Source organism: Manis javanica, chromosome 4 (assembly GCF_040802235.1).
Source record: "Manis javanica isolate MJ-LG chromosome 4, MJ_LKY, whole genome shotgun sequence".
Taxonomy (NCBI): Eukaryota; Metazoa; Chordata; class Mammalia; order Pholidota; family Manidae; genus Manis; species Manis javanica.
In genome coordinates this window covers 158,268,193-158,282,002 of record NC_133159.1, presented here as the reverse complement: position 1 = coordinate 158,282,002, position 13,810 = coordinate 158,268,193, and the positions used below count along the sequence as shown (strand labels likewise).

The window sequence follows — 13,810 nt, the reverse complement described above, 5'->3', positions numbered from 1 at the left end:
TGACCTCTCATCTCCCCTCTTAGGATTCCAGTTAAATAAATGTTCCACCTTCTAACAGTATCCTCCATCTTTCTCATTTTCCTCTGCATTTTTCATTTTTTTGTTACTGTGCTTTGTTCTGGGCCTTTTATTCTTGCCTATCTTCCACCTCACTGATTCATTCTTCAGATGTATCTCATCTGCTTTTAAGATTGCCCGCTGAAGGTGTGTTTTGCTTGTCTGTGTTTTGTTTCATTTTTTGTTATTATATATTTTAGTTTTATCATATATTTTTCCAAGTGTGTGTGGGTTTTTTGTTTGTTTTTTCTTTTCAAGTAGTTTCTCAATCCTAACTGATTTTTTTCAAGCTTGGGCTTTTATCTTTTTGAACATAGTAAGAAGGTATATAAATATATCTGCTAACACCTAGGGTTTCTGCTCTATTTTATTCATTGTTTTAGCTGTTTTTCATTCAATTTGTCTTGTCCTCTGATGTTCCAGGGTTTATTGATTATTAGATGTTGAATTAGGAAAATCATGTAGTCAAGATAAGGTGATGTTTTCTTCATCTAGAGAGAATTTTTGTTTACTTCATCTGGGTGTCGCAAGTACTCAGGGATAATCTTTTTCCCATTATCATGGCTTCAGTTTTTCTGAGGTCTTATTGCATTCCATATGTGGACTAATTTTATTCTTATTCACCTTTCCTATGAGATTATTAACTTTTGAGCTTCAAGTCCAAAGGAGGAGGTGGTTTACTAAGGCTCACTAGTCTTGATTGGCTCTGTATTCCAACTTTTGTCCCATGGGCCCACCAGATTCAGCCTCTAAGGTCTGTCAGACGGATCAGCAAAATGACTCCAGAACAAAAATGCCTGGCATATAAAACTTCCTGTCTCTGAAATCCTGTCTTCTTCCTCTTGACCTCCTTATATTTTTGCTTTTTGATGCTTTTAGAGATCTTTCTTCCATGTAGCTTTTTTAGTTTTGGGGAGTTGGGTATGGGAAAGAGAGAATTTGTTTGAACTATATACTCTACTGTTACCTGAAATAAAGCCCTAATTGTTTTACAAATGAAGAAACTGAGATCCTAGTAGGTTAAGTTAGTGTAAGACCATATAATTAGTGGCAAAACCAGGTCAAGAATTCATGTATTTGTAAACTCCATTAGGGAATGATGCAATATCAGAGGCCCTTACTGGACAGTGAAGGGGAGGATTCTCTTTCTGAACTCTTTAAACTTCTCTTTTTTTGAGGGGGAAGCCAGTTTGAGCTTCAGTCCCTTGCAACTCATGGACAGAATCTTGGCTGATATATCTAGTTTCAAATGTTATTTGCCTTCCCCATGTACTTTAATAAAATTTCTTATTCATCTTTAAAAAAAAAAGAATTCATGTATTTGTGTTACTCTAGTATTTGTCCTGCTGTTGAATCATCATGAATATCCATAAGTCATTTATTAAAAATAGGAACACTGTAGAAGAGATTTCTATGTTCTCTTGGATCCGATTTATATTTGGCACATGAATAATTTTCTTTAGACTTCTTAGGTAGCCAAATAGGATAGGACCATCACTACATTATGTAAATACTAAATTTCAACATATAGAACTGTCAATATAGGTACTGCTTAAACTGTAACTCAGTATAGCCTTGAATGGCTCTTCTTCCTTAGGGTGAGGAGGAGGTCTTGGAGCCTTGCAAAGTAAGAAGTATCTCTGAGCTCTTGGTTCCATGATCTCTGTAGGCGCCTTTGGAATTCCTCCAGAATGGTGTTTTCTTCCCTACTGCAACACTATTTTGGGCTTTATGAAGAAGTAATATATGTTCTAAGTAGCAGGTGGCTATTACAAGCCTTTGTTAAACTGTAAATTCTTTTTTATTGCGCCATGGACTGCTTTTTAAAATCACAGAAACAATTTGGTAGATAGGTTGCCATCTGAGTAAAAAAACAAAACAAAACCCCATCACAAGTTTATGTAGTACTTAACTATACAGGCATATGTGGGCTATATAGAATTATGTGGGCTAGATTGATTGTTACATACAGTAGTGGCTTAGAGGATATTACATGCTGAGCTCTAAACAGAAAATTTATAAAGGAACTTTTGAAATACAGTTGTATTAGAACTTATGATACTGGAATTTTTAGATTTTATATTTATATCTCAGTATAATACCAGGGTAGAATCTACTAGAGGCTTGTGTAGGTAGCACAAGGAGTAACAACTTTGGCTGATTTATTTATGTGTTTTTTTCCTACTTGAATTTTTTTTTAATGTGGCTTCCTGAGTGTACCATCTTGTATTTCTCTCTTTTTTCTTCCTCTTCTGTGGCTAAATTTCATTATGTTTACATAAAGGGGAAAAGTGTTTCATGGTTTAACTATGGTTTACCTTTCAGTGCAAGGTTATCATGCTCAAATATTAATATAGGAAGGCTTTTTTGATGCAGAGAGTATATGTGGCATGTAGAGGGATTAACACTAAAACGTTAAATGGAGTGACTTTTGATGTAATAATTTTCTTATTTTACTTTGTAGTATGACAATTTAAGTGTGGATCCCTGAACAATATAGCTTAATTTACCTTTTTTTGTACTTTATAAAAATAAAATCATACAGTAAGTACTGTGTGGTTTTTTTTACTCAGTGTTAAGCTTCTGAGATTGATCCGTGTTGTTTTGTGTAGCTGAATTTTCTTCTTCTTTGTCACTGCCCTGCATTCCATTATAGGAATATACCAAAACATATTTATCGATTGCGCTGTTGGTGGACACTGATGGACTTTTGGATTGTTTCAGTTTGGGGCTGTTGTGCGCAAAGCTCCTATTCTCAGCCTGGTGCACATATGTACACTTCCGTAAAGTATATGCCTAGGAGTGGTGTTGCTGGGTTATAGGGTACATGTATCTTAAGGTCGTGGCAGTTACACTACTAAAAACTCCAGTTCATTCCAGCTGTTGCACATCCTCATTAACATTTGGTATTTTAGTACTTTTGTTGGTAGCTAATCTGGTTGGTATGTAGTGGTAGCTGATTGAGGTTTTAATTTTTACTTCCTGATTATGAGGTTGGTTACCATATATATATATATATATAGGATACATGTATTTCCTCTATTGTGAAGTGTCAGAGTTTTTGCTCATTTTTCTGTTGGGTTCTATGTCTTTTCCTATGATTTTTAAAGGAATTCTTTTTATATTCTGGATATAAGTTCTTTCCCACTTAAGTGTCACAAGTATCTTTTGCATCTTCACTTTCTTAATGGTGTCTTTTAATGTATAGAAGTTCTTAATTTCATGGGGCTGAATTTATCATTCTTTTTTTGTGTGTGGTTATTGCTTTTTATGTCTTTAAAAAGAACTTTCCCTTTTCCAATATCATGATGATATCTTCCTATATTATCTTCTGAAAGCTTTATTGTTTTGATTTTACTAATCTACTTGGTAGGTATGGCATGAGTCTAGGTCCAGCTTGGTTTTTACTCCCTGATGAGAATTCTGTTGTCCCAGTACCACTTATTAAAACATCTTCCTTTCCCCTGCTCTGCAGTGCTCCATTTGGAATTTCACATAATAGTAGCAGTACTTTTAGTATCTGTTGTTTAAGTTTGGTCAACCTTCTATGAGTTTAGTAGTACTTTAAAATAGATTTGATTTTTATGACTAATATTATTTAAATTTGAGGAAAGTGTGACATACTGCAGTATCTAGATAATGTTCTATGTTTACATTGTTAATGCAAGAGATCAGAGAATCAGACCTACAGGAAGCCTGTGGTTTGCAGTAAAGAAACTATTGTTTATTTATTCTTTTTAAAAATATTTATTGTTTTATGTAGCACAATACTGATTGAATAAATGATTAAGTCGAGTTATTGTAGATTCTAAGTACATATGGACATACTTAGTACATTTTTATTTAGGAGAAAGTCTGAGCTAGATTTTATTTAATAAGGAAAGCAGGAGTTTACTTATAATTACCGATTGTATTACTCATTGATAATAGAAACTGGATTTAACAATAATAACAGTAGGCTCCCTCATAAAAGTATGTACTCACTAAAGAAAAGGCATTGTATCCCTCTTGAGATCTATTATGACAGGAGGGGAGGAACAGAATTAACATACAAAATGGCAAAGTAGAAAAGGCCAGCAGAGAGGGGAACAATTAAAATAAAGTAAGGTAGACTTATGAAGGTACCATAGAAGCTGAAGCATTTGTTTACTGAGGACCCTGGTATTCTTTGTGGAAGTGAGCAGAGTAATTTAAAGGAAACATACTAGACCAAATAGCATGGTTACACAAATGTTGAACAGAAAACAATCTTATATTCAAGAATAACTCAGGTGAGAGAGGTTCTGAAATTTTGGCAGAGACTAAGTGGAGCAATGACTAGGAGTGCTTGCCTTCCTTTAGTTGTTAGAGCATTTTGGACATCAAGGGCTGTTACCCTGCAAAGACTGACTGACTGAACAAATAAGATGAGCCACTTCACCTTCTGTGTTCTCTGAGAATAGGTATGTTATTAAATTATGGTTGGCCTGAATCCTAAAGAACTAGGCAAGAAAGACTCCTTGTCAATAAGCCATACTTGGAAAATCCAGAATGAGATCTTCATCAGATTTATTTGATAAATGGGCTTATTATAAAAATTTGGTCAGGATCTCAAAAAGAATATCTTTAAAAACATTTTTAAACATTTAAAAACCTTTCATAGTTAACGTATACCTAGATGCCAAATTAGAAATGTATAAATGTATGTGTACATTGTATTCCTCTTAAGGCCTATTATGACAGAAGAGGAGAACCAGAATTAACATATAAATGGTAAACCGGTATACAGTACAAAGTAAGCCTGCTTTCCCCCTCCCCAGCCTCTCAGCTCTCCTTCATGGAGACAAAATTATCAGTTTTATATATATCCTTTCTTACACAGACATATATTCATGTATGTGTGTATATCTATATACATATATAGGTACACATATACATCTGTATAGTGTATGTGTGTGCTCACAGATAACATTCTGTATACATAGTTCTGAATTTTTTTTTACTTACAGTCAAAATTATGTCTTAATTAGTTTTTTTAAATTAGTTTTTAAAACAAGGCATTTAAAATCCAATTTATAGGTCTTGTAAAACCTGTAGATCTATATTGTCATGAGTAATCTTTTATAGTCCAGGTGGATCTCCATTGCAGTAATTTTGAGTATAAGATTTTTCTTGTCATGGTTTTAATACATGCTATGATTATATTCAAGTTTTGCTTCCACTTAGCAGACTACTAACACACACTTAACACATGCATGCTATACCCAAACATGTATGTTTATATCCACAGATTTGAAAATGCCAATTATATTTAAAACAATTTTTTCTGATATATAGCACTCCATAAAAAGTAATTTCAGCAAGAGTCCTTATTTATACATGGGTAACAAATTACTTATAGTTGAATTAATAAAGAACTGTGTTAGATATGTTATGATCTAGGAAAGAGTAGTTATTTCTTAAGAATCATACCAGTTAATCATACTTTACACTCAGTATGTTATATAATCTTCAAATAACTGAGTAATAGGTAATGATTTTAGTTTTATGGGTGTGAAAACAGAGGCTTAGATTGTTGAGTAACTATATATGCCTGATTGTAAGATTCTCTCCTATTTTCTCATTTAAAGATTTAAGTATTTTTTAAAAAGTTTTTTGGTTAAGGTTAAGTTAGATTATTTTTAATTGTTTATACACAATATAATAAAGTGTCTATAGTGTTTAATTTACATATACAGTTTAAATTATAAATGTTAATATAAACTATTATATTGATATATTAGTATTAAGTCCTAATCAATATTAATTAGTACTAATTCAATTAGTATTGATAAATTAGTGTTAAATATAAACAATTTAGAAATATTGTCTTCTCTACTTCAATGAAGCATATTTATTCTGACTTTCCATATGTGTCTTTTTTATTAATCGCTTTCCATTCTTTGAACAATCTAATACTTCCGGAGCAAATATTATCTTCTAAGGTATTTGAGATACTCCCTTTTTTAAAATCATTTATTTTATTTTATTTTACTTATTTTTTAATTGTATTATCTTTTGGTATCATTAATCTACAATTACATGAAGAACATTATATTTACTAGACTCCCACCATCACCAAGTCCCCCCCACAAGTCCCATTACAGTCACTGTCCATCAGTGTAGTAAGATGCTGTAAAACCACTACTTGTCTTCTCTGTGTTGTACAGCCCTCCCCATGAGATACTCCCTTTTTTGAATAAATATGTTATAACTGGAAATTATATCCTAGTCATGTCCCTATTAATATAACATTAGTAAAAGTTGCTTCTTATTAATGTATCTTGTATGAATAGTATTGATAATCTCCATGACATAATCACTCTATTGCTTTTTGAAATCATTCATTTATTCCTTATGCTAATAATCACTCAACATACTACATGCCAAAAAAAGTGTTCTTGGATTGGAGGTAGAGTTGTGAACAGAACCAAGAATCAATATTCCAGATACATAGATTCAATTTGGAAAGACAGACAATAACAAATATGTAATGTAAAGTAGTGATAAGTGCTTAAAAATCATAATAAAAGGATGTAGAGTGATTGTTCTTTAAGGTGATAGATCAGATCTCCAAAGAAGTGATTTAAGCGGAGGCCTGAATGACATAAAATGTGTAGATATCTGGAGAAAGAACTTTCCAAGCAGTTGCAGAAACCCTGAGGTTAGAGAATGCATGCAGACTTTGAGCAACAAAATATGAGTTGTAGTTATTCCACATCCTCGACAGCGCTTTTGTTCTCAGGTCTTTTAGATTTAACCATTCTTGTGAGTATGTAGTGGTATGTTGTCATGGTTTTAATTTGCATTTCCCTGATGACTGATGTTGAGCTCTTTTTCATTTGCTTTTTGGCCATTCAAATATCTTCATTTGTGAAATTGTCCAAGTCTTCTGCCCATGCTTTAATATGAGTTGTCTGGTTTTTATCCTTGAGTTATAGAAGTTTTTTTTTTTTATATTCTGGATACAAGTTCTTTGTCATTTGTATATAAAACAAAATATTTTCTCTGGTTTGTGGCTCTCCTATTCATGTTCATAACGGTGTTTGATGATCACAAGTTTTAAATATTAATGAAATCTGATCTATCAGATTTTTTTCTTTTATGGCTAGTGCTTTTTGTCCTAAGAAATATTTGCCTGCCTCAAGTAGACTTAGCTTTTCATTCTGAATATTTTGGGACTCCATTTAGAGGCCTTGATCTCACTCATTAACTGTGGCTGCTGTGTGAAGAATAGACTGTAAGGCAGCAAGAGTAGAAACAGACCAGTTAAAAAGTTATTGTAGTGGTCTAGGGGGAAATAATATGGCACATTGGGCTGGGGTTGTATGGAGGCATTGAAAAGCCTGGGATAAAAGGAACAGGCTATTGAATTTGCTTATTGGATATATGGTATGAGAGACAGACATGCAAGCAGGCAGTTAGCATGATTCCATGTTTTTGGCTTGAGCCACTGGATAAGTGGTTTTGCCAGTTACAGAATATTCAAAACTGTTGACCAAGGTTATTTCTAACTCTAATGTTTGCCAAGATGTATGTTGTCCTATAGAAAGTAATTTGAAGACTGTCTCATAAATTCAAATATATGGCTACTTCCTCTTTTTTTTATTGAAATATTGTTGATATACAATCTTACATTGGTTTCAAATGTACAATACAGTAGTTCAACAGTTACCCATATTATTAAATCCTCACCCCCTCTAGTATGGTTACAATATCTATCACTGTAGAAAGATGTTACAGAATCAGTGACTACATTCTCCATGCTGTACTACCGTCCCCATGACTAATTTATATTGTGATTGAGAATTGTTGTGCCCCTTTGTCCACCTCACCCTCCCCTTCCAACCACCCTAACCCCTCCCCTTTGGTAGCCACTAGCCACTTCTCAGTGTCTGTGAGTCTACTGCCATTTTGTTCCTTCTGTTTTGCTTTTCCTTCTGTTTTGTGGCATTAACAGCCACAGTTAATGAGTGAGATCAAGGCCTCTAAATGGAGTCCCAAAATATTCAGAATGAAAAGCTAAGTCTACTTGAGGCAGGCAAATATTTCTTAGGACAAAAAGCACTAGCCATAAAAGAAAAAAATCTGATAGATCAGATTTCATTAATATTTAAAACTTGTGATTATCAAACACCGTTATGAACATGAATAGGAGAGCCACAAACCAGAGAAAATATTTTGTTTTATATACAAATGACAAATAATTGAAATCATGGTATTTGTCTTTCTCCACCTGGCTTATTTCATTGAGCATAATACCTTCTAGATCCATCCATGTTGTTGCAAATGGGAGGATTTCTTTTTTTTTATGGCTGAATAATGTTCCGTTGTGTGTATGTACCACATATTCATTCATCTTTTGATGGACAAGACACTTAGGCTTCCATATCTTGGCTATTGCAGATAGTGTGGCAATAAACAGGGGTGCGTATGTCTTTTTGAATCAGGGATTTTGTTTTCTTTGGGTAAATTCCTAGAAGTGGAATTGCTAGATCAAATGGTATTTCTATTTTTACTTTTTTGAGGAACCTCCCATACTGCTTTCCACAGCAGTTACATTCCCACCAACAGTGTAGGAGGGTTCCCATTTCTCCGCATCCTCGCCAACATTTGTTCTTTCTTGTCTTTTGGATGGTGGCCATTCTAACTGGTGTGAGTTGATATCTCATTGTGGTTTTAATTTGCATTTCCCTGATGATAAGTGATATGAAGCATCTTTTCATGTATCTACTGACCATTTATATTTCTTTGGAGAAGTGTCTGTTCAGGTCCTCTGCCCTTGTTTTAATTGGATTATTTGTTTTTTGGATGTTGAGGCATATGAATTATTTATGTATTTTGGATGTTAACCCCTTATCAGATGAGTCATTTATGTATATTCTCCCATACTGTTGGGTGCCTTTTTGTTCTGCTGATGGTGTTCTTTGCTGTACAGAAGTTTTTTAGTTTGATGTAGTCCCCACTTGTTCATTTTTTATTTTGTTTCCCTTGCCTGAAAAGATGTGTTCAAGAAAAAATTGCTCATACTTATATTCAAGAGATTTTTTTTGCCTATGTTTTCTTCTAAGAGTTTTATGGTTTCATGACTTACATTCAGGTCTTTGATCCATTTTGAGCTTCCTTTTGTGTATGGAGTTAAACGATATCGAGTTTCTTTCTCTTATATGTAGCTGTCCGGTTTTCCCAATACCAGTTGTTGAAGAAGCTGTCTTTTCCCCATTGTATATTCATGGCTCCTTTATCGTATATTAATTAACCATATATGCATGGGTTTATATCTGGGCTCTCTATTTTGTTCCATAGATCTATGGGTCTTTGGTGCCAGTACCGAATTGTTCTGATTGCATAGCTTTGTAGGAGAGCTTGAAGTCAGGGAGTGTTATCTCCCCAGCTTTGTTATTCTTTCTCAGGATTGCTCTGGCTATTTGGGGTCTTTTGTGGTTCCATATGAATTTTAGAACTATTTGTTCTAGTTCATTGAAAATGCTGTTGGTGCTTTGATAGGGATTGCATTGAATCTGTAAGTTGCTTTGAGCAGGATGGCCATTTTGACAGTATTAATTCTTCCTGTCCATGAGCATGCAGTAGCTTTCCATTTATTGGTGTCTTATTTAATTTCTCTCATGAGTTTCTTATAGTTTTCATAGTATAGATCTTTCACCTCCTTGGCTAGGTTTATTCCTAGGCATTTTATTATTTTTGATGCAATTGTACTTCCTCTTTTCCAAGAATTTTGTAGGAAATTTTGTACACATGTAATGTAGTTGATACATACATTTGGAAGCATATGCTGTAGAATGGAATCTAGCAATTCAGTACTTGATTGTTTCAATTTTAAAACTGCTATTCTTTTGTTTTTCTACATTACTTTTCAATTTGGAGCTTTTTTTTTCTTTTTTAAAAGTTTTCAATTAGCAATAATCACGCCTCGGATAAACCTCATTGGCTACGATACTGCCACTGCGCAAAGCTAATTTGGAGCTTTTTTATACATTTATAAAAACAAGTTAACTGTAGTAATACTTTATGGAACTGGTCTTTGATCATAGTACATCAGAGCTACTGTAATGCAGTTTTATATCTTAATCAGAAAGATACATTTTTAACTGTGAAGGTGATTCTGTACTTCCCTATAGACTAAGTATGATTCTGTTCTTGGGAACCAGGTTAGAACAAATACGGAGTTTTTGCTAGCAAAAGTCAACATTTCAGTAGAGATTTTATTAGTATTTTATATGTGTCATGTCTTGAGTTTCTGTTCCAGTTTAGGAGCTAGCTTATGATAGTGGAAAGAATTTTAGCAATAGGAGTAGGAAGGAAGGAAGTTCTAGTCCAGCTTTGTGACCTTAGGGAAATCATTAACTTTATGTATAATCTCATTTTCCTATCTCTAAAATGAGGAATAATTGATTAAAGTTCTTAAAATCAGAAATTATAGCTTCTTACTGGTTTTGTAATGATTTCAGCTTTATAAAGACATGTTTGAACCATAATGATATTAGAAACATTAGAAATTCAATCTTTGGGTGATTCATTTTAAAAAAAGGAATGAATTGTGTGCATCTTGCCTGGCTCACAGAATGTTATTAAATCTGAATCACTGTTACTCATATCAGACAGAAGCCTGTGACTGATGAGGCTACTTCTCTCTATTGAGGTACAATTCACATGTGATAGCATACAATTCATTCATTTCAAGTGCACAATTCGGTGGTCTTTAGTATGTTCACAGAGTTGTGCAGCCATCACCAGAATCAATTTGAGAACATTTTTATTACCCCAAAAAGGAAGCATCCATGAGCACTCACTTCCCATTTCCTCTCAACTTGTTAGCCCTAAAGACCACTAAGCTATTTTATCTATAGATTTGCCTATTCTGGACATTTCATATAAATACGTGGCCATTTGTGTCTGATTTCTTTCATTTCATGTAGTGTTTTCAAGATCCATGTTGTGTGTATTGGAACTTTCTGTTGTCAGATAATATTCCATTGTATATCACATTTTACCTGTTCATCCATTAATGGACATGGGTTCTTTCCACTTTTTGGCTGTTATGAATAATGCTTCTGTGAACATTTGTATATAAGTTTTTGTGTGGTCAGTGTTTTCATTTCTCCAGATATATACTTAGGAGTGGAATTGCTGGGTCATGTGGTAACTTTTAATTTTTTGAGGAACTGCCAGGCTGTTTTCCAAAGTTCCTGCATCATTTTATATTCTTACCAGCAATGTATGGGGGTTCTAATTTCTCTGAATCCTTCCTTATACTTATCATTATCTGTCTTTTTGATTACAATCATCCTAGTGGTGTGAAATAGTATCTTGGGGTTTTGATTCCATTTCCCTGATTGTTAATGTTATTGAATATCCTTTTGTGTGCTTATTAATTATAAAAGGCTACCACTTTGCCTCGCTGACTTTTCATTTGGGATGGAGATATGAGGTGGCTGGAAGTTGATTTACTTAGCTCTTTCTGAGAAGTGTCAGCTAAGCATTCTGAAGTATCTGTTGAATAAGCAATCTCTTCTCACTCCTGGTAGAGAGTGAATTGAAGACTTAATCCAGTCTACACACCTGTTTTCACCTTCTTTATTTCTGTAAAATAAAACAACAAAGAATTTTATTGGAGTAAGGATTACTTGCGTATTATTTGGAATTGTTACCTGTCTTTGGTTGAAGGACAGAACTTTCATTGATAACATCTTTAACATTGAAAACTCGGCAAGTTGCTCAATCTCTCAAGTGCTCATGAGTAACACTGCAACATAGAAAAGCAATATCATAGTCACACAAAGATAAGAAGCATGTCTGGGAATCTAGTAGAAAGCCTTTTCACATTTATAGTAGCCCTATGTTCTTTATATCCTAAAAGTTTTGTGAATCAATATAGGTTGTGTAATTGTTTTTAAGGAGCACATTCAACTTCAGTTACGGTGCTCCAAATCGGTTAGTTTGAAATGATACTCTTGTTGATAGGAACTTAATTTATTAAATTAAGAATGTCTAGTTTTAATAGAGATTTGCTCTTGAAAATGTTCATTGCTGCAATCTGGATTTGGTTTATTAGTCTAGTCAAATTTGTGAAGTATTTTTTTTTCCATTCCAGAAATACATGCTACAGGATTTAATTATCAAAATGAAGATGAAAAAGTCACCTTGTCTTTTCCTAGTACTCTCCAAACAGGTAAGAGACATGGATTTTGTAAAATCCCATGAATAGTGAGTTCTTCCAAAAAAATTTTTTGTATGCCATTTTTTTCCTCATTGTTTTAAGAAGATTAATATTAAGATAGAGTTTTTGAAAGAATCAGATTCATTGCAACTTTTGGGCCACCAGAAAAACAAAATAAAAAACTGATGATCATTCACTCTTAGAACATAATACATTGTTTTTCACCTTTCAGCTTTTCAAAAATACATTTCCCTTAACTCAGTCTTCTTCTAATTGGATCCAGATCTCTGAGATAAATGTCCCAGATGATTGTGATATACAATTAGAGACTATACTAGATAGATATTAGGGCATGGAAAGAAAGATTTGTTGATATGTTGCCATTATTAGGTATAAAAGCACAAAGAAAACAGAAGACTTTCTGATCTTAAAATCGTGGAAGAAATTATATACAAATCAATTGATAAGCAGTAAGACTGATTATTAAGCAAGTGAAGACAAAATGCAAATGACTAATAAACATGTGAAAAGATACTTGGCCTCCTAGTAGTGAGAAATATCAAAACAACAGTTACTGATACACCAGTTTTTGCCTGTCATATAAGCTGAAGTTAAAAAAAACGAATCTCAGTGATGTTAATGCCTTGATATTACTGGTGGGATTGTAAATCCAGGCAGTTATTTGGAAAGCTGTCTGGCAGTATGTATCAAGAGCCTAAACATATTCCTATCTTTTGAAACAGAAATTCTGGTAATAGGAATATATCCTAGAGAAAAGTCATAAATACTGGAAATGCATTGTGCCTCAAAATGTCTACTGAGACATTACTTAAGCTAGTAAAAATTTAGGATTAATATATTTGTTCAACACAAAGGAATTAATTAAGCTATTTATGACATATCTGGATGGTGGAATACACGTAGCAATTAAAAGTGAGGTTTTTGAAGTCTCATGTTCTAGAGTGCTTATTATAATGTAAAATTGAAAAGCAGAATACAAAATTACATAATTAGGGTGATGAATCATAACTCTGAAATGGCACAAATGATATATCTGGTTGACATAATATTTTATTTTTATTCATATTTATATCTTCCTCTGGTTTCTGTAATTTGTATACTGAGAATATATTGCCTTAATATGAAAATATTTTTAGAAAAAGTTTAAATTGGAGAAGTTTTGTCTTTTATTTTGGTGCTCTTAAAGACCTTTCATTTTGCCTTTTTCTAATTAGGATTTTTTGTGTGAAATTATTATAAAAAATATTTTGCAATGAACATTATTAAAAGATAACAAAGAATATAATGTAAGAATTGTGATTTCCTCTCCCTGACCCCTTCCACTTCCTTGTCTGGTGAATCCTTGCAGAATATTCTATGTATATATGAGAGTATGTGTACATTTTAACCCACAAATGGGATCACAAATCTCATTGGCTTACAACAAAACATGTCTTGCTTACACATGTCCCTGAAGACTGCTGATCATCTATAGCCATATCACCAACTTTACTAAAGAGCTACATTCAGCTCACAAGACTTCTCATTGCAGGACCT

The 13,810-nt window shown here is 33.3% G+C and overlaps 1 protein-coding gene and 1 pseudogene across 2 annotated transcripts in view; one reads left to right on the top strand and one right to left on the bottom strand.

Annotated features, from left to right (window-relative positions):
- NPEPPS (aminopeptidase puromycin sensitive) overlaps window positions 1-13,810 on the top strand; it is a 99,841-nt gene that overhangs the window by 41,056 nt on the left and 44,975 nt on the right. For both annotated transcript variants that reach the window (XM_036990856.2, XM_017659294.3), the window contains exon 3: window positions 12,188-12,265. In XM_036990856.2, coding sequence (XP_036846751.1) covers window positions 12,188-12,265 — 78 coding nt within the window. The remainder of the gene's footprint in view (window positions 1-12,187; window positions 12,266-13,810) is intronic.
- LOC118967023 (U4 spliceosomal RNA) lies at window positions 9,969-10,050 on the bottom strand (annotated as a pseudogene).